General features: G+C 36.9%; 1 protein-coding gene across 1 annotated transcript in view; it reads right to left on the bottom strand.

The window, feature by feature from the left end:
• The window catches only part of si:ch211-26b3.4 (connector enhancer of kinase suppressor of ras 2), a 160,802-nt gene that overhangs the window by 61,889 nt on the left and 76,522 nt on the right, over positions 1-22,391 (bottom strand). Inside the window, exons 9-12 of the mRNA XM_007892010.2 lie at positions 13,756-13,902; positions 11,061-11,194; positions 10,183-10,394; positions 3,867-3,952 (exon numbers count right to left, since the gene is read on the bottom strand). Of these exons, the coding sequence (XP_007890201.2) occupies positions 3,867-3,952; positions 10,183-10,394; positions 11,061-11,194; positions 13,756-13,902 (579 nt within the window). The remainder of the gene's footprint in view (positions 1-3,866; positions 3,953-10,182; positions 10,395-11,060; positions 11,195-13,755; positions 13,903-22,391) is intronic.

The following is a 22,391-nucleotide window of genomic DNA, read 5'->3' on the forward strand; positions in this document are numbered from 1 at the left end:
TTCAGATATCCTCAGCACAACTTCATATTTATAACCAAGTCAAAGCATTCTCCAAGCTATGGCATTCAAACTAAGTCTGAGGTAAAATTACACCTATTATAGCAGCACTCTGTGCTGGTACCAGAGGTAATTGGATCAGACTGCATGGTGCTTGTTTATTGCTGCTGGTATCCCATGCCTTCACGGTTGTGTATTTCCATGTATTTGGCACCAGAAAAAAACAATAGTATCACAGCGTATTTAGAGAAGCAGGTGGCAATTTCTCTTCATGTCAGGGAACATCATGCAGTGCACATCTCGCTTATTCTGCCACAAACAAGGTGAATAAAATGGTGACCAAGCTGTTAATGGGAAAAGTGTCCTTTCTGGTGTTTGATGACTTAACATGTTGGGAACAAATATCACAGTAAGCCTGCTAGACTGCATTATCGACTGCAGGGTTGTTTCCATTTTGCACTAATTAAATTGAATTGGCTCCATATGAATCCATAAAAATTTGCAGTTGAAACAATAGTGGGATCGGTATTAGAAAGTCCATTTAGATAATGATTTTGATCAAATATTATATGATATTTGCATCAGGCTTAAGAAGGTAGCCAGGTGGAAATATGGCGTCCTCATCCCATTACACATAGTAATTGTCTTTCACTTTGAAAATACTAAAGTTAGTTCCCCCTATGGCCTTATTTTGCAGACTTCAATGCTGGTCTGTGCTGAATTAGATGATCTCAGACTGGGCACCCTTTTGGGCAATGCAACAGACTCCAGGAAGACCAGGTTAAAAGAAAAGAAAATCCACTGATTGCTAAGCAGAGGCCGCTGCTGAAAGGTATGTGCATATAGATGGCAAGAGACGAGAGGATTGGGATTACATGTTTTGCTCTTCGGCAGAGATAACATTGAAAAGCAACAAAATTAAAAAATTAAAAAAATTAAATTAAAAAAAATTAAATTATATCAGAAACTCACATTGCTGCTGTCTTAATTTATTTCAGCAATATTAGATCTCCAATTCACTGCACTGAAGCTTGATCATCAATAGTTCCTGGTGCAGTAAATATCACTCTTTGTTAATAATGGATGATACCTTGTAATATTGTTAAGTTACATCAGTTATCGATGCCAGGGATTGTTGACTGGGTATTGTGATACAAACTTTGTTATGAGCACATGAATTCTGTCAATCAGAATGTTCCAGTTGACAATTAAATTCCTTGCTGGGTCCGCATGTTACAATTAGTTGATTCAGAGTCGACTGAGCATCCAGTCAGCTGTATGAAGTACTTTGAGGTGTCTTCCCGACTTGAAAAGTGTTATATAAATGTGAATTGTTGTTATTACTGCTGTTGTTTATCGCACATTTTAATAACCATAGTGATTTTAGACCATGCCAACCTTATATGTTGCCCATCTAGGCTCCCTAGTCAAAAAGCCACTTCTTCTACCTCCAGTTAAATTGCAAATAAGCAAAAATCTAGCTCAGTAGTAAGTTAAAATTTAGAGAGCAGAAGCAGATGGCTAACTGTCTAAGAAGACTGAAGTGAACGTGAACACAAATAAATCATTGGTCTGAGCTCTGCTGGACAGACTCTTGAGAAATAAGCTGATTATTTTACCTCTGCCAAAGCTACATTTTAATTATTCTGCTTTGGTGAAACAATGCTTCAGATTTTCCTCCTTTATGTTTTACTCCCTCCTCTAAAAAAATGAAGAATGGAATTTAACAAAAAAAGTAAAATTTTATGTTTAAACAAATGTTTAAATACAGTGATGCCCATTATCAGGAATCTAGTTTCAAGAGGATCTGCAAAGGAAATAATAATGACTTTGATCTGGTCTTTGGGCTGAGGAATAGGGACACTGAGGAGACTGCAAACTGGATGAATAAAAGACGGAACCAGCTTGTTTGGTCTTTTTCCTTAGTCTGAATGCATTGAAAATGTGTACATCTATACTGTACATGTACTTGCATACTGTACACTTTGATAATGAATGCTTCAGATATTTTTTAGAGGGTGTTCAGCAACTGGAAACTGGAAGGTGAGCCAAATGAATAGCATAACACTAAATGGATTCAGGTGTGCTAAGAACTCAATGTGTCAGCTATTCTTTCATTAACTGGTTAAATTGTAGACTGCTTTGTCTTGAATCACCACTGAAATATATCACAAAATTCATAGCCAGAAAAGGTCATGATGGATGGGACAACAGCAATGACACTTGTTTCAACAATCAATGAATAAGGTGCCTGTGAAAGTTTAAGGTTGGAACTTAATTTACATGAAAAGAAAACCCCAAATACAATTCAAAATGGGCCAAAACGGATTTTCACAGTATTATTTTTCTTTAAAAAAAATTAGTCCTATTTACATATGCCTAATAAGCACTGAATCAAATAATTTAAGCATATTTATTCAGCGGTGGAATGAGCAAATCATGCATTAGGACTGAATCATGTTCACATCTGATGATTCCTAATTGTGGTACAATATTATGGAAAGTCGATTTCCAATATAGTTCAGGTTATTTGACATGTCAATTGTGCAATGGTTTACAGAAATACAGGTTGAAGTGTATTGAACAGCATAGGATAGGATCAACATTGAAAGAACATTTTTAAGCAGGGTGGAATTTCTTAGGTAACTTGAGTTAAGTGTTCGTTTTAAAACGTTGAATTAAAGATGTATATTACACTTGTAATATGACATAACATTTGTACCTAATGTACTAAGTAACTGATAGAAAGCTATGCTCGGTGTAATTAAAAAAACTGTACTGCCTCGAGCTGTGTGGCTCACTGCAATCTAAAATATCACACCCCACTGAGCAGTAAAAAGATGAAGCAAATCTAGTCTGATTGCACAAATGTCCAAATATGTCTGGGGGCAAAAAAGCAAACTGCAATAGTTCTGAACTGCAGCTTTAGGAAAGCACGGGCAAACAAATGGTGTGTCACCAGGAAGCCTGGAGAAAGAAACAAAAACTTCCATTATTCATGAATGGCCTTGTACTTTACTCTTCACTGCTCACGCCATAAAACCTCACCCTGATATATTGAAAAGAAACCTTTAATGTTAAAGGAGTTCATAATTTTTAATACCAAGAAGCAGGATGCAGGAAAACAACACTCCCCCCACCCATCCTGAATTTAGGAAAATGCCATGGAAACAAAAAGAGAAATGCAAGATTCAACTTTGGGGTATTTATGCCATTAATATTTGTGGAGCACAAAATGGTTTTAAGGCGCAAAACAAAATCTATTTTAACCCAGAAAGCTATGCAGATATTAAGTCAGTGCCTCTACAACATAATGATTCCCGAACTCAAAAATGTTTGTGCAAATTAAAGACAACATTTTTTCCGAACAGCCTCTCCTTTCTCCTCTCAGACATGTCTTTAGTGGAGCAGGATCCTTGCCAGGTTTTTAGACAACGGTGGAAACAAGGGGAAAATGCAAGAACGCTATTGGAACCTGGCCATCACCTCCCACCACATTGGTTCTCATTGCCACAAGCAGCATTGCTCTGTAGCAATAAGTACAATAAAAAAGTCAACAAACGATATTTGAATATACTTGTTGCATTCAAACAATTACAATACAATTTATATAGCACCTTTCACGTTGAGAGGACGTCCCAAAGTGCACAAGCACTCCAGTCGTGCAAAATACACCAATAATTGATAGGTATATCCAGTGCCAAATCATCATTTTAATGTTACTTGGCAATGATTAAAATTGGTAGTGTTGCTACACAAACCTCGAAACAACAGCATTAGTGGAAAGAAATACTGCCTATAAAATGCAAAATTAAATGTTGCAGGCTGTCTTGTCCTATCCACAATTGTCAACAGCAAAGATACTCACCTCTGCTACCTCTTTTATACATGTTGGGCTCCTTGGATTCTCCCAACCAACTGTACTCTGTTGGCATGGATACAGGCCTCAAGTCACCTAGAAGCAACCCAATAAGCAATTGCAATAAGCAGTAAGCGTATGAATGCACTAAGAATGTTCTTGCAGTTACAATAATTACATTTTGGGCACAGTTCCATATTTCTGTGACTTTGACAAAGATGTCATCATGAAATACTATATCTTTTGCAGTAGCTAAAAGACAGATATTTAGTGTATTTCCTCGGTACTGTTCATTTACCACAGAGGCACCTCACCTCCTCACTTCAAATGGATATGTTAACCTCTGATATTCCAGCATATGGGAGATAAGCCATAAATTTGGAGGCTGTTACAATTGAATTTTTTTAAACAACAACTTGGATTTATATAACGCCCTCCATGCCGGACGGCGTCTCAGAGCGCTTCACAGTAACGAATCCAGGGGGGGTGGGGGGGGAAGGTGACCAAAGGTGCGGTCGAAGAGAAAGGTCTTCAGCAGACCACTACTTAAAGCATTGTGAACACTTAAAAATCAATAATTGAAATAGAAGGCACCGCTACATTTCAACTATGGTGCAAATTGTTCTCAAATTTTCTTCTTTTGCAAATCACACAGTAACACACTACGACAACTGTGCCTTAGGTTTGGGAATTGCAAGCATGAACAGACACAATTGTGTTTGAATAGGCAGACACCAAGACCCTGTGGAAATCTGAGTTTCAGCACTCTGACTTGGGCTCCCAGGAATTCACTTCCATATGCGAAGGGTCATTATCTGAGTCTTAGCAGTATATATATCATCAGAATGCAGATGGCCTATAAAAGGTTTAGGATGCTGGAAATTGCCACAGACCCTGAGGAGAGCAGTGGACTGGGCACCATGAGGAGAAGCAGCCAAGTGGAACAACAAATTGGGGTCTTGCTGAACATTAGAGCTCCCACGCAATAAAGATTTAGGAAGCGAGCAAACTTAAATGTAGCAATAGAACAAAAAAGAAAGTTAAGCATTCTAATTCAACAAAAGCAACCAAAAGGGGAAGTAAGGTATCAGGGCATTAGCACTCGCTAGGGGAGATAATAATATTAGAAAGATTTTTTTTCATATCTGTACTGTGCTGTACAGTAACAAAATAAAAGTCTTCACTCAACTGTAAGCGTTATTTTAAATTCAGCTGCAGTCTAGTTTGTAACAAAACAGAAGAACTCTAAATCCTGAGGCGTTTTGCTAACTTGTTATGTGGCATAACCTCTATTTCTCTGCATGCTTCCCAATTGCCTGACTTAAACATTTTTCTGCAAGATGCAAAAAAACTGTACAAAACGCCAAGATTTTCCAGTGACATTATGAATCAAAGTGGGTCAGTCCTATTGCAATAAAGATCATCATTTTGAAAGCAAGCATGGCAAGCAGGTTTGTGATTATTGTAAAAATATGGTGCGCAATTGAAATTACTTGCAATGTAACAATTTAACTGGAACATGCCCTAACACTACTGAAGTGACTGGATTCTTATAATGAGTTCTTTTCGGCAGGAATTCAAATAGAATATTTTATTTGAGGGTTCACTGCACTATAACAGTACATTCAAACTTCTGAAACACATGAATTGTTATGCAGCACTGCAATGATCATTGATTGCAGGACAGGCATTGCAAGTAAAATGCTGGAGTAAGCTGCACATTTTGAACTAAGAATAATGAAGGATCTGTGCAATAGTTAGATTATTAGTATTTGAAAGACGGAATCAATCTCAGCTTGAGTAATGGAATAGAAATAGGACAACATGTGTAAAGTGTAAAGCAACCTGAGCATATTTTGCGATAGATGTGAAGATTGTGTATAAGGCAGCATTAAGTGTACTAGTCAGACCTGTCTCCTGGGTTTTAATATTGTTGTGTAGAGCAATAGAGCATCATACATATTTTTATCAGCCTATTTTTATCCGAGAATGTAACAAGCTCCATTTATAATTCATAAAGATTAAATTTAAGGGCAATATTCTAATGGTGCAGGAAATGTATATGTCAAACCCTCCATTCAACCTATAGTGAATTTAATGAATATCAATGAAACAAAGTGAAGTAACTTCTATATAAGATTCTGTGACAAATTGTAGGAAGGGAATGTCTTGACACAAATCAAAGGACTGAAGATCAAAAGATAGAAGCTTAACAGATTTGATATAATTACCTTACATAGAAATTGGTGAGTACGAGGAATGGACTAGAAGTATATTTTTGAATGTAACCAATAAGTTTTACTATAGATTAATATCCACATTTATGTTCATTTTTAATTCTTGTTGATGTAGATCTGAAAGTGATATGAGGACAGGACAGTGAGCTTGAAAGGGTGGCTTGCTCTGAGAGCCAGACCAGACTCGATGGGCTGAGTGGAAGCTCATATGTTCAGCATATTGGATTATTAACTCTAACTAATAGAAAGCATACTGTTTATACCAATGTTAACTGTTTGTATTTAGGGAGTTATTGCCAAAGGAAGCCCCAAGAATTACCTCCTGGTGTCCTTTGCATAGTGCAGCTTTGTTTGTACTACAAAGTTAGCATTCATTCAGTGTATAAATCAAGCTTTTACTACATACGGTTTTAAAACAGCATTCAAATTTAATAAAAANTTACATAAGGAGATAGAAACTGGAGTAGACCATTCAGCCTATTGAGCCTGCTCCATTATTTTATTAAAATATCTGCAACTTAAATAATTTTGCTGCCTTTTCACCATATCCCTTGATACCTCCACATACCAGATAGTTATCCATCTCCCTCTTACATATTTCAATTGACCCAATATATAATATTATAATAATCGTTGCATTTGATATAGCACCTTATCATGTCTTCAAGATGTCTTAAAGCACCTCACAGAATATACTCCAGCGTGAAATGACTGTATATTTTGTGGGCGAAACGTGGCAGCCAATTGCGCACAACAGTGTCCCACAGACAGTCAACATTAAAAATAGAATCATCATTTGGTTTCAAATTGAAAGCTATGAGGGAACACACACATTGGGGTATATATGAGGATGTTCTTTGTGATAATCCAAAAGATATGAAATATAGAGCATTATTATAAGATAAGGAAATCCTGAGTTAAACATAACTGAGGAGCAGTGGCAAACATGGAATTGCAGTCTAGCAAATAGACTGCTACATAGAAAAGTGAGGGCAGATGAGTCGAATCATTCAGAAAAGATTTTCAGTCCAGATTTGGGACTCAACAATAAGTAGAAAAGAAAGTCAGTGCAAAATGTTGAGAGAGATGAAAACGGACTGTGTGACTTTTAAACATTGACCTAAACAACTGCAAATAGACTGTTCTTGTTCTTTCCTTTCCATATTCTGATGTAATGACACACGGTATAGGTTCTTAACAAGGATAAGTTAATTGTAGAGAATCATTATGTCCAGAAGCGACATTGCACTCCAGTTATCAGGTCACTGAAGAAGAACTTTACAACTCGTGATCTTACGCATCCTTCACAATTGTGAAAGAAAAGAAGCATCAGGTCACGAGTGCAATATCCTGCCGTTCGTTTTTAATTAAAATCTTATTTGATATTTTAGATCTGATTTGAATCGGTAAGTTAGTTGTCATTATTAAGCAGGACGGTACTCCGGGCAAATGCTTCATAACAAACATCATTAGAGCAGTCATGTTATTACATTGTTGATGAAAATATGTGTGATTTCCTCTATATGTAGATTTGCCTGTGGCGTGAATATCATTTTCAAATTATAATTTGCTGAGATTATATTGGTATTAAATTGCTCTGCCATCATTACTGAAGCAAGTGCAGTGTTTGTTGTTTTAAGTTGAGAGTGATTGGGGGAAGCCACGTGTGTGCTGGAGGATAACAGTGCAATGACGAGCATACGAAAGATACTTTTTTTGTGGAATATAGAAAGCACAAATTTGTGCAGCATCTATGCCATTGCAACATACAATGCAATTACAAGAGTTTGGGGTGAAATTCCAGCTCGGTATAGATTTAAAGTAGTATTTAGAACATCCAAATTGTTGCATTTATTCTTAACTTTGACATAGGCTTTCTGTAGTAATAACTTATAGGAAATCACCTTAAAAATTAAGGCTGTATTTAAGAATTTGCCAAATGCTGAATGCTCTGAAATGTTATGTATATAGAGTAAATATAAACCCAGGTGGAGTTTCTACCAGTAAATCAAATAAATTATTATTAAAGACCCAGTTGGGAAGTGACAGTGTGTGAAAAACTGCTTATTGTGCTCAAATTATTTCAACATTGTAGAAAGCTAGGAAACTAGAATATTAATTTGCTGTTTGAGACCACCTCATGTTGCTACCCAAATGCAAGTTGTTTCAATACTTCTTGCATTTGATACAGCATTTAAGTTTTGAAATAATGAAAACCTGCTGAAAGCAGAATAGCTGACATAATACTGAAATAGACAGAAAGTAGAACTGAGAAAAACATGTTCAGATTGCAGAGATTAGAGATTTTTTTAAAAAAAGCTTTAAAAAGATACAGGTTTTCTGAGAGAAAGTAAAAGCAGTGACAGCCTGAAAGAATAATGGAGATTAAAATGTCAAAACCTGGCAGGGCGAAGGAGATAAAACGACACAAAGGAGGAAAGGTGCCTGCAGATAGAAAACTTTAGAATTTGACACATTTTGGCTTACTTGATATGCTTAATGTACATGTGGGACAAAGAAAGTTAACTTCAAGCAAAAAAAAAGACCCTTTTTAAATAAAATTGAAAGATAGATGAAAAAACAATAGATGGAATCCTGTCAAGGAATATGATGGAGAAAAAAGAGCAGGAGAGAGAAATTATTTCAGATTCTAAAAATATTCGGAGAACACATGAAAAGGAAAAGAGACACCAAACAAAAATAAAAGTAACAGAGTGACAAGTAGATGGAAAACAGCAGAGAAAGACTGAAGGATCAAAGCATTCTGGAGAGAAATCTTAAGGTTATCTGACTAAGGCAAATAAATTGTTACTTATGGAACAGTCTGACAGAAAGCATTTAAATAATTTTGAATTCTAGTGTGAAGACAAGGCTTACTTAAAAAGAAAAAAAAGACACCCAAGCAAAGTAGATGTCATTCAAAAGTTGAGACAAAGCTATCTGAAAAATTAAGTATTTTTGATTTTATTTCGCCCTGAGAAAAAGGAAGGACCAAAGTCCTTTATTAGTAATTCAAATCTTTGGGCAGCATTACATTCCTGAAGAAAAGATCTGAATAAGAAATTGATCTGTGAGAAAAGTGAGAGGGATCGGAAGCAAGGTGAGAAAACGTAGCAGAAACAAGCTTCCTACATTTGTCAGAGACTCAGTAAAACTATCCAAGTATTAAAAGGATCACCAATTACAGGCTAATGGTGAAAAGAAAGACTAAATAAACCTTGAGAAACAAAATCTTACTTGGATTAAGTGATCATGAGAAACCAGAAGCTGAAATACAAACGCTTGAAGTGGATCCATTTAAGGAAAAAACTTATGTGATGATAAGTTGTAACAGAGGGTTCAATCACTTTGATCACAAGGAAATGGTGAAAAGGCAACATCATGATTAAAAATAAAGAAAACACCAAAACAGAATTGTGGAAAATCCTTAAATTCAGCTTTAACGTGCAAGCCAGCTTTCACAGTTCTTGAAAAGTACCGTCCTCCAAATTCACATTGAACTCAGAATTCTGAAAGAATTTTATGTCACAATTAACTTGTAGGTTACACTTAGATGAAATCTAAATTGGATTATCTACTCTTCTGGATTTCCCATGTTCTTCCTTGTTCTTGGTGTTATTCTGTATCTGGGCCTTGCCTAAATGAGAGAACATATCTTAAGGATTTGGCTCATTTTGTCACATTCTATGGAAGGCAGCGGGTGAGAGATAGAAAGTTAGACAAATGGTGGTACTATTTATGAAAGGTTTTTCCAGTAGCAAAGTCTCTAAAGGACTTCCTTTCTCATTGTAAATATCTCTGTTTATACAAAGCCCTGAAAAACAATGAATTGTTTGGTAGGTAAACATTCAGGTAGCCATGTTAGCAGTCAAAGAGTTAGGCTTAGTATGAAAATTGTACTGAAAATTGGATAATTCTGACCAAACAGAGCCAAATAAACAGTATGTGCATCCATTTTTAAGTCATTTTCATTTATTTTTCCTTCTCAAATTATTTTGTTTCAGGAGATCTCCCCACAACACACACCATCTCCAGGAGACGGAAAACACAGTTACTTAAAAAACAAAGAAACAATGTATGTAACCTAACCGTGAGTCGGTGTTTTCTCTCTTCTTCGGACTCCTGTTGCTCTCCCTCTTTCATACTCAGAAGTCATGGGCAATCCTTCACCTTCAATTAGTGTATAGTATTTCCCACTTTCATGGTCGAGAAAGTAGCTGGAAGACTCGGAGCCTTTGATGCCAGGTTTTCCCATCCCGTACTTGCCAATGTCTTCACACGGCAAAATCCCCATTTCATCCCTTAAATAAGAACAAAAAAGATTTGTTCAATTTAACAATGGTAAATATTTCTATTGTCTGTGCAGACGAGTAGGCACACACTTGAAGAAACATGGTGGGGATTTTTTAAAGAAAAAGTTAGTGTGTCCAATCTTTTTTGTAATTATCTCCCCACTGGCTTATGATTCTCTGCTCTTGGTCTAGCCTTCTCATGCTTGGGAGTGATTCCAAGATCACTGGTTGTTTTGTCCATTGTTTACATGTGAACCTTGGCAGTGAGTGTCGGCGGGGTATTTGAATACTGAGGACATCAAAGCTGACCCAGAGCTCAGTGAACTCAGCACTGACTGAGATTCAAACCAATGAGCTCCTGCTTCTTTACTTGTAGCTCTCTCCATTACAGGGGGATATCTATGTCAGGAACAGCTCCGAAGTCTTTCTCATGTTCCATGTATTAATTCCCATTAATGAGGAAAAACGTAAGCTACACAATGTTAAATATTATCAACAACAACTTGCATTTTACATAGTGCCCTTCCCACGGGTTGCATCTCAGAGCACCTTAAACATCAGGTGCATTTATTGATTCATAAAGACAGAATAGTTTAATTTCAACACAACAGAATGCCCATAGAGAATTGATCTGTGTTTAACAAAGAGCAGGAAATGACTGGTTTGAAGACTTACCTGGGACCATAGATTCCTGAAAGGGGAGATAAAATAAAGACATCGTGGAGTGTTGAGCTGTCATACTTTGATGACATGCCAATGGTGCTTGTTGGTGTTGTGGAGTTGCTTGTAGGGCTTGTTGGAATAACTGGCTGAAGAAGATGAAAGAAATGTACGATTACTGCCAGATACAAATTGCTCAGCCCTGCAAAGCTACCACTGAGGAACATCTGTCATTACCATGTGTTGCAAAAAATCAGAACTGTCTATTTCATTATCAGGTTGTTTCTACTTTATGATAATTATATATAATCATCTCCTTATATATACCATTACACAGTAACACATTACAGGAAAGCCCCTTACATTTGTTATAATGTTGTTATAATTCAGGTTCGCTTATAATGAAACCGGGTTGTGGACCCAGCCTTTTTTTTTAACCTGAAAATTGAAAACATGCATTCCTTATCCCATCAATGTCGAAAAAAGACTATCTTGTGTTGTGAGGCCACACTGGCATCACTTCCTGCATGCTGTGCATGTGTGCTGAGCCCCGCAAGCATCATTGTGGACAAATGTATTGGTAACGGAAGCTGATATTTTCCACAAAACAACATTTCAGTCAATATTGTGGCCAGGAGTCTTGTCTTTGTGCTATACTGTGCGAGATAATAATACAAACTAATGGTGACAAAATTAAAACTTGAAACACTTGAGATCTTTAGGTGCTCGATTCCCTTTTCCAGTTATGTGTGAGAATGACCATCTCATGGGGATTTCATGATTTAAATATATCTTGATGCTTTTAAGCATGGTGATGGGTTTCCGCATGTGTCAGATACCCGGCTGACCTCCCCAAAATTTACCATCTCTCCATGTGTGAAAAAATCTACATATGAGGCAGTGTGAGTTGCTGATGCTGATGGTAATTGCACTCTCAGCCAACCTTGGTAAATTGCAAGCACGATGCTTAACTCTGCAGAATTGCATTCCTCCTATAATTTGGATCAATGTGTAATTCATTTACGACTGTTATAGAATTGGACACTGGCTCAGCCAACAGATTAATTTTTACTTCAGAAATTATGTTTCATCATGCTTGAATCCAATGAATTAATCGGTGAAAAACTAATGATCTGAAACACATCAAGCTACAAAAGGAAAGTGTTTGAAGCGTTGCAAAAATACATTTTAAAAACGTCTGCTATTGTTACAGTTCTTTAGTAATCATTTAGTCCTGTTAATTGTAGAAAGCAAATAATTTAATCGCTGGGTTCAAAACTGGAATAAATATTGATAATAAATGGTATAATTAAAGCCAAAGGAATCACCACACACTTATATATATTATGTGTTGATTGACTCCAATGAGTCAAGTCAATGAGCAATATCATTATGAATCATAGCAATTTACGTAAATAAAAGCTTATGAAGCTTTACAAAATCTAGGGTAGCTTAATATGGTTATTTGAGTTTTCAGTTTACATTTGCTACAGCTACTATATAAAGTGAAAACAGATTAATCATGCAGTTACAATCGCTTAAAATAGGAATATAAAATGAGTGTTGAATAAACCACCCACATTGATGGCCATCAGTTTATTCAATTTCTTCCAAATACCTGACCCTTGTTTTGCTACAGCAGTGGAAACCCCAGTTTTACATCAATAAATGAAAGTCAGTGGATGCTGGGATAGTGCAGGGAAGTTGACATTTATACGGAGATTAGGAGATAAGAAAATGCTCAGAATTGGTCCCTTCAACATTTTAATATTAAATGATAGACACTTCAGCACAGAAGGAACCATCTGGCCTATGGTGAAGCATTAGCAAGAAAAGACATTGAGATTCTACTTAAAATGAGTGGTCAGAACATCACCATTTGACACTGTTAAGTTAATCCATTGTATGACGGCTGCACTCTTTATTACTGAAGCATGTTTTACATATGCTACAGCGCAATACTGAACGTGACACAGTTCTGTAAATGAAGAGTGTATGGAGATGAACAACATTAAATGAGACCTCAGGGAATCATGACTCGAATTCTTCAATACAAGAAAGTATTTTTAAGATATATTTAATCTTGAGGATCATAAAATGGTTCCACAATCTCAAGGCAAATATATGAGTTATTAAATGTATCAAATTACCCTGCTGCTATTGAAATGTGTGTCAAAATATACTCAACTCAAATTACCCTTAAGATCTTGGATAATCGAAAAGTGCATTTGAATGGCATGAAAAATGCAACAGTACGTGGTGTAATAATAATTCAGCAAAGATATGTAGCTAACACGCTACATAATACGCTAACACGGTAGACTCTTGGGGGTCAAATCTTCACTCATTATCAGCCATAAATAGCAAAAAGAATTGTAACTTTAGCTTATGATAGATGAATCACTTGATTAATTAGAACGCTGACAAAAATTACCATATATTTCTCAAATATTTGTAACCAAGAATATAAAGAATAAAGGTTAAGTGCTGACCATTGATCTGCATTTGAAATGAAATAGAAAGTCCAGTCTAAAAATAGACTACATGCAAAGATTCCTTCGTAATTGGTTACCATGGTGCATTTAACAAACCATTTAGCCTTTTGTGTTAAAACTGAACTTGTCAGCACTTTGTATTGGATGCATTTGTTATGTGGACAGATCCTCAATGGGAGAACATTGAATTGCAATCTAATTAGGGCTCTGTTTACCTGCAGTGCAAGGGGCTTCCATCTCACATTCTTCAGCAAAGCAGGGGCAGAAGTAAGTGTATTTTGTGGACGTTTTTTCAAAGTCAGTATGACCCCATTTGGATCCTCTCGGAGGGCGTTTACAAGATTCTTCAGCTGCCACCCCACCTAAGACCAAAACCCCCAAATAAAACATTATTAGAAAAATAAAGGCAGCAACGATTTAAGAATATTGCACGTGAATAAAAGTACATATTATTTAGATTTCTGCCTCCTGCAAAACCAACAATAGATTTGCCCATAGGTAAATGTTGCACAACAATACGAATCAGAAAATACTCAATCAACATCACGTTGCTAAAAATAGATTGCAAGAAACGGTCACTATTGTGTAAAGGATTCATAATGTACAGCGCACTGCTGCACAGTATAAAGGTACCGGAGTGACATCAGATGAGCTAACTGACATGTTACGATGAGCTGCAAGATCCAACCTGAGTCTGGTGTCAAAACAGTAGAGAAGGTGAACTCAATTACTTACCCACCCTCTGGGCAAGATAGCAGGGATGGGGAAAGAGAGAGAAAAACCCTGTGTTGTGTTTATCGATCACTTACTTTGGTGACCTGTTGTAATTTTGGCATTGATTCTCCACCAAACGTGCGGTATAAATGGGGACTGCTGTAGTGTGAATAATGCTGGAGCTCCACTCCTGACACCACTTGGAGGAGGTGGTTTCAGAGCAATTCACACCTGAAGCTTAAACCTGGGAATGTTGAACTAATTGTTTTACCTTAATGTAAATGCAAAGACATTGATACAAACTGACTACTTAACAACAGAGAAAACAAAGTGTGTGTAAGGTCCACATGCCCAGAACAACATCAACAACAACAACAAATTACATTTGTATAGCGCCTTTCACGTCGGAAAGAGGTCCCAGGGCGCTGGACAATAGAGGTTTTTGGACCCAATCTGGGAGTTGGGGTCAGAAGGGGCTTGAATCCAGGTTGATAATCACACACCCCCATTCACAATAGATCTACCGCTCTTACGCTTTTCTCCTCACATTAATTATTCATGTGACTCACATTAATTAAGTACATGATAAAACAATAAAATGCACATTTGTTACACTTTTTCCTTGGCCTGTAAACACTAATATTTAATGATTCATAATATCTTACATGGTGCAAGTACATAACGGTCACATCAGCTTGTCAGGAAACCTCATACATTCCCTGTTCATTTAAAAGTTACCCACAGATATTACTTTGAAATAAAAATAACATTTTAACTTATTTAAACACTTGTGTTTATATCTTTCAAAGGTGAAAACCCTGTCAGTATATAGACTATTGGTCACAATTCTTTCCTTTTTTGAGAATAGTTATTGGAGCGGGCTGGATCCATCCACACCTTCAAGAGTGAGGTTGATAGATTTTTGGTAGGTCAGGGTATTAAGGGATATGGCGAGAAAATGGGAAATTGGAACTGAAAGGATTAGTTGAGGTACAGATCAGTCATGATCTAATTAGAATGGCTCCTCCTTTTCCTATATTTCTATGAAAGTGAAACTCCCCTTGTTTAATGTTGTGTTTATTCTGTTATTCCTGGAAGTGTAACCTAATTTGTAATTCATGCTCTGCCTCACTTCAAATCTGGGCCCGATAAAAATGAACACCTGATTTTGGAGTTTTGGTGGTCGGGCATTCAGCATCTCTGCCCCCACACTTTGGAACTCTATCCTGCAATCCCTCCTCCTCACCCCCTCTCTTGCATCCTTCCTCTTCGACTGTACCTATGGCCATCCTCCCACCCCCACCCCCCCTGTTCTCTACTCCATTTTCTCCTTTGTCTTCTTTGCACCCTCCTCACTGTTAGTCCTTAAAATCTCTCCCTTCCAATATGCCCCAGGTCAGACGAAAGGTCATGGACCCAAAACATTGACTCACTTTCCTTTCTCTATAGATGCTGCCTGTCTTGCTGAGTGTTCCCAGCAACTTCTGTTTTTGTTTCAGATTCCAGCATCTGCAGTATTTTGAACACAATACATGGAGTTGCATCGATTTGATTTACAGTATGTGCATCACATCCAAACTGCAATCTGTTCCCATTTCCCAGGCAACTTGCAGGAAAACGACAAACATGACAAACATGCTCATATCATCATTGTAGTTCGCGACGTAGATGGTTTGCCAACTAGATGATTAGGAGATTGATTGCTTAACTATTTAAAAATAAGATATAGGCTTTTTAATATAAAAACTTGGACAATAAACATGTACTTAGAAAGTTCAAAAATAGAGCTCCTGTTGTTCTGAATTTTAAAAGACAAGACCAGGTTTGAATTGAACTCAATCTGCTTAAATTGTATTTTATTCACACAAAGAATTATTGATTGTATAATGTAGGAATCTAGCAATGCAAGTCAATATGATGTTTTTCTTTCATCATCTGAAACTGAAGAGATAAAGGCTGCATCCACAACAAAAACGCATGTTGTTACTTTTAGGTGGTATTGATTTACAGTTTCTATTTTGCGCAGTTAATAATAATCCTTCCTTCTGATAGAACACATTTCACATCAGGAGAATGTCTCAAAGTGCTTCACAGGGTTTAATAATAATAACATTCGGTATAGCACCTTTGAGCAGTTAAAAAAAAATGGTATTTTGTGTTTCCACACACAATTTCCAAAATGATCAGGGAAAATAGAAAATCAGGGGAATGTTAAGCACTCTGAAACTGTCCTGAATGAATGGGCCTATATAAATCCAAGTGTTGTTGTTATGTTACCCAGTTGCAGTGGATGGATAGGCATCACTTCTAGTGAGCACAAAATGAGAAATGTCGAATATAGAGTGCGATATTATGCTGCATATTAATGCTCCCTGCCTCTGTCAAAGTGCATGATTTGATTAATCTGTCCACTATTTACATTCATTGAATTATCACCATATATAGCATTATGTTGGGCTTCTTGCCACATCAAAGTTCTGTTCAGTTCCAGCTGTTAAGTCCCACAGCAGTCAAGGATTTGAAAGTACTGTATACCACTTTACATTATTAATGAGAGGAAGATGTAACCATGGCAACTGAAATCACTGCACAGAAAGAATCGCTGAGTTGTGACTTGACAGTTCAGTGCAGACTTGTGGGATCCTCCATGCATAATACATAGAACAATCTTGTTTCAGTACGTCAGGGTATCACAACTTCTTTCGTCAAAGAAAAGGCTGTAATTGTATTTAAAAGGTGTTCCTGTTCATTAGCTTTCATCATCTTTCTCCCCAAAGCTGACTCAAAGCATGAAGCATGAAACTGTCTGAGTACCAGGAAAGAATGCTCATTGCTAGAGCTTTGTTTTAACCAGTTAATTTGAAAAGATCTTGATCACAAAAATATAAAGCAAAAAAAAATCACATAATCCCTTGTGATAGAGACACTGCCCATGAAGATATACTGAGTGAAAATTTGCAGGTTCAGATTATGCAGGTCATGATCTTATGTGTCATTGTTACACAACCCAATGTGTTAAATTATTGGGGTACTACAATTGTCCTGGGTTAGAGATCATCTAGTGTTCCTGCTCCTGATCACTACCTTTGCTGGAACTTCAACGTGTGTGGACTTCAGATGAAGGCAGGAGTGGCCGGGCTGAGATGCCCTCTGTGACTGAATAGTTTACTAATCCTGACTCCCAAAGCTCACACATGAATGGCTACTTGATGAGGTACTGGAGGATGTCTGCCGCCAGAAGAACCTTACGCCAGCTAGATGTGAAAAGCAGGAAGGGATTATAGTTCTGAGGATAACAGAAAGAAACAGATCAGAGTATTTGTTGTTGAGAATACAATGATTTTCCCTTTTGTTCCTCACTTTAACATCAGGCACTGTAAGCTAGCTACAGCACATGGTTATACCCTTGTTATGCTTAAGAAGCTGTCATGAGTCAGACACAATGAATCATGTTTCCTTAACATTGGCCAGGTTATATTTGTTACAGTCTGCGTAACAGACTTGAACCTTCAGTTTTATCTGAAACTTGGAGCTCCACTGAGTGTATACAGACACATACATATGCCATCAAATTTTGCACTAACATACACACACGTGTCGTCACTCTGACTTTCAGAAGAACACTGAATACTCTGGGTATGAGACTATTAACCCCATATCACACACACATTATTATTGGCATGAGTCTGCTGGGCTGGAGAGGGGAACACAGATCTGTGCTGGTAAGTGGTTAGCAAAAATGTAATCTGCTATCATGCCCTCATTATTTACATTGGGGCTCAGCTGTTGTGCCAGCTCCAGCTGTTACACTGGAGTTGACCCAACCCCATGCCACCTTAGCTTGATGGTACTCAATGGAGGTGGAGAACTGAATCAGAGAGGATTATAAAACAGGCATTAGAGGTAGGTTAGAACTCCTTCAAGCTAGCTTGTTCCACATCCAAGATCACAAGCCTATCCCTACATAAGTCAATGTGACATTTTCATTTTATAGCCAATCATTTTGGATGAGATAGGCAATTGGCAATTATGGGCAATTTTGTCCTGCGGATAAGGAAATAAAGTGAGACTTTGAACCATTAATATTTAGCAGGGTGGGAGGTCTTCATCTCATTAGTCTGGAACAAATTCAAACCCAAGCCAAGAGGTAAATAGTCTTAACCCACTGAAATATCCTGTGCTCTTTCCAACTAGAATAGAATATTAGAGTGCTAACGCTCCAGGTAATATAATAAAAATCCAATAGAATTACATTGCAAAAGTATATCTAAAATTTGGCAAGAACTCAGGATGGATGTGTAATAAATCAAAATTATAAGGTGCTATGGGAAAAGAGAATGAAAACTATATGATGTAAATTTTTAAAAAACACTTTACATTGAAAGAGAACAGTGAAATTGGCTAATGATGTTGTGGAATAAGCATTGAGTTAGTATAAATATTTCATGTGTATTATTGTACAGTTGGGGTTTAGACTAGAGCTGCAAATTCATACTATGACTTTCATACTTTCAATTACAAGGATAACCATCTGGATTTTCACTCGATCATTGTGGCTTTTTAAGGAAATATTAACTTGAAAAAGAAACAAGCTTTTTAATCACTTCACTATTTCACTGAATCTAAGAAAATCAAATACAGTAATATGATAACACTGAGAGCATCAAAGAAGACACAGTTTAGCTCACCCAATATTCTCTCAGTTCCAGGACCTGCTTCAGGACTAATCTGACCACCTTTCATCTTTTTACTACCACAAACGTATCTCCCTCCACGTCTTCTTGAAACTGTGATCTGTACCGCTATCGCTGACTGAAATTTCAGCGCAAAAGATTGTGACAACAGTACTGACATGATTTCAGCTTAAAAATCCTAATCAACTTCTGCTTTGCTTTAGCTGTTTTTTCCTCCACCATGAACCACCAAATACATGGCTCATTATTGTGACTTGAATGAACGCTGAATGTGATAGATTTGGCTTCAACCGCACTAGTAATATTCAGGTCAATTCAGTTCAGAGATTAACAAGAAAGGCAACAATTGATGTGTGATATCATACATGACCTCTACTGCATCGAACCAAAATAACTCACTCAGATGTCAGAACTCAATAATGCCCCAGATTTTAGATATTATGAACAACTCAGTGAATATCAAACTTCACTTGGATCCATAATTATCTTTAAATGCAAGAATGCCACAGAAGCAAATCTGTGAATCCAGAAAACATAAGGGAAATCCCAAACTGGCTTGTTCAGGCCTAACCTAAATTCAATCAACCACTAGGATTTTGAGAATAGATTACGAACTCAGTGAGTGCCTGTGATGAACAGGGATTCACTGTCCACTTGGATATAGCTTCAGTGGTAGTCATGGTTTCAGATATCACAAGCTGCTGGCAAAATGAGCTGTTTGTCAATTGAGTGAGGCCTTTTGTTTCTGAGCAATTTTCGATGACAGGAAGCTTTCTCTGGCACAATGACAAGGTTTAATATGAAACCCTTTGGCAAATTTTTCTTCAGCACTTCCACTCAAACTATTCAGCTGGCTTACCCTCCAAATCTGCCACTGTCTGATGTTATGCCAGCTTCAATGGTTTAATTGATTTATTAGATGACACTTCCTTACAACTTGCACCCTGGGCTTAGTTTGACTGTCACATTCAAGAAATATGAAGCCACATTTCAAACCGTTTTCATTGCACTTCTTGATTGAACCATTGCACATTTTTATTTTGTTTGTAATGCCATTATTGTTTCCTTGACTTGCTCTTTCAGAATTCAATTCACTTTCAAACTGCATCTTACTTTTATGTATTTATTTCCCTTATTTCAGTTTCCCAATGGCCATTCTAATGCAAGTGTCCTAGAAGCTTAATTCTACACTTACAATGTCAGATAAGTAAACGCAAAGCATGAATGAAAAATGTTACCTTATCAATTACAAATCATGTGCAGTAAAGAAGACTGAGAACAAATAAATACGGTTTTTGTTTTAGGGTTTTAGTACTGTATCATTCAAGTTCATTTGCTGTTTGAACATTCACTGTCACCTAGCAAATTATCACGTGTCACATTTTCGTGAGCAAAAGAGAACACAATGATGGAATAGTATCATACCATCACTGGTGCACACAGGTGTACTTGGAGCAAGTAGGACTTGGGCATAAGTAGCATAGTGGGTAGCTGAGATAACCTTCGAACGTTCATAAATAATAGATAAGAATTTGATATTTCAATGGGATTTATACAGGCAGTCAAGAGATCTAGATTTTCCAAATGTACAGTACTAATGATCTGCCTGTATAACTGTCATATTGAGTACATCCTTTACCAAGTGCTATTGTGCCATATTTACAATAATGCTTGAGATGTCTCGGGAGTACAGTATCATTTTTGCATTAAAATGCTCACTTTAGTTTGTTGACTGCAGAATTGAAATATGGATACAGGATATTGAACAAGTCAGGATTGCAAGCTCTTACATGGCTGCAGATGCTGTTGTATCCAAATAAACTCCAAACCAGCAAGATTTCTAACTTATAGCCATAGTGCTCTATGACTTATTTTTCCAGCAAGTGTATTTTGCGAAGATAAGGTGACCTTTCTAAATTTGAACATACATTTTACTGATATACCAAAGCATCTGTGGTAATCAATGCCGTATTTTCAAAATGCTGAAAAGGTACATTTCAGCTATAAATAGAAGAAGAGCATTTATTACAGCTGAGCTAGAATGACAGGATGGATATTGATTATCCACTGAATCAAGCCCCACAAATAATTCCAAGCTGTTAATGGATATGCTGGTAGTTATAAAACGTTATATTGATTTAATTCAACTCAGGTAAATTAATGGAAACACTATATCTGTAACACACAGCGGTGTTTTTTTTGTTAATGGAACCTTGGTATTGTCTTACATTATTCTGTATATTTTTCTTACTTAAGATTTTTAGTGAAATCGTTTGATTTTTCTGTCCAGTTTACATAGTAAATATTTAATAAAATCATTGATCATTCAGCTCTATCCTTTTTAGGATTTTCTTCAGAGTGCAGAAAATCGTTTCAGCAAAATATGTGACAATGTTCTCTTCAAAGGTAGCGAACAGAACCAAGCAGCAGTGATACAAATATTATTCAATACCTCAATTTGGTGTATAATATATAAAATTGAATACTATGTGCTGATACTTTTTTCCAAGTATTCTTATTCTAGCTTTCCTTTAAAAACATACATTCATCAGTATACGATCATAAAGAGGGGTCAGACTCACATAGATATCCAATGTTAGATTATGATGAGAAAAACGATGCGTGTCTTGTGTAGAAAGTGAAAGCATTTGCAGTTCAGGTATGCCACTCAATGACATTTGGGTGTACAGATGTCTGAATTTGTCTAGTCAATGGGTTATCTGAACTCTTGAAAAGTCAACAGTGCTATAAAAGTACCAGTTGCATAGAAATTTAGGGTAATGGTAATTTTAACAAACTTTAGTTTTCCTTCAACAACTCACCAAAAGAAAATCTAACCTGGCTTGAAAAGCCTTTTTAGCTGTAGAATTCTGCTGAATGCTTAAACAATCCTTAAACAGCACCATAAAATCTATTTTATAGTGCTGTTCAGTAGATTTTTTTGCCAGAATTTAGTTACAATAATCGTTGTATGGAGATGTCTCAAAGCGGATATAGTGTAAAGTAGATCGACTGTGCATTTTGTGGGCGAAATGTGGCAGCCAGTTTTGCATGCAGTAGTGTCCAAGAAAGAGCCATGGAATGAGTGACCAATTTTACTTCAGGGATTTGTTGGTCAGGACACCGGGAGAAAATCTGGTCTCTTTTTGAATAGTGCCAAGAGATCTTTAATCTCCAACTGAACAGGCAAATGGGACTACGGTTTAACATCTTATCCGAAGAATGGCACCTCCAACAATGCAACATACCCCCAGCCCTGCATTGGAGTCCCAGCTTACACAATGTGATTTCAAGATCTAACACAGAGTTTGAACTCACAACCTTCTGATTCAGAGGTGACAGTGCTACCACTGCACCAGGCTAACACAGATCATGTCACCTGTGCATTAGTTCAAAGCATTCAATACTTAAAACCTCTTTATAAACTGCAGCAGGATTGCTAA

The sequence above is a fragment of the Callorhinchus milii genome, unplaced genomic scaffold, assembly GCF_018977255.1.
Source record: "Callorhinchus milii isolate IMCB2004 unplaced genomic scaffold, IMCB_Cmil_1.0 Scaffold15, whole genome shotgun sequence".
Classification (NCBI taxonomy): Eukaryota; Metazoa; Chordata; class Chondrichthyes; order Chimaeriformes; family Callorhinchidae; genus Callorhinchus; species Callorhinchus milii.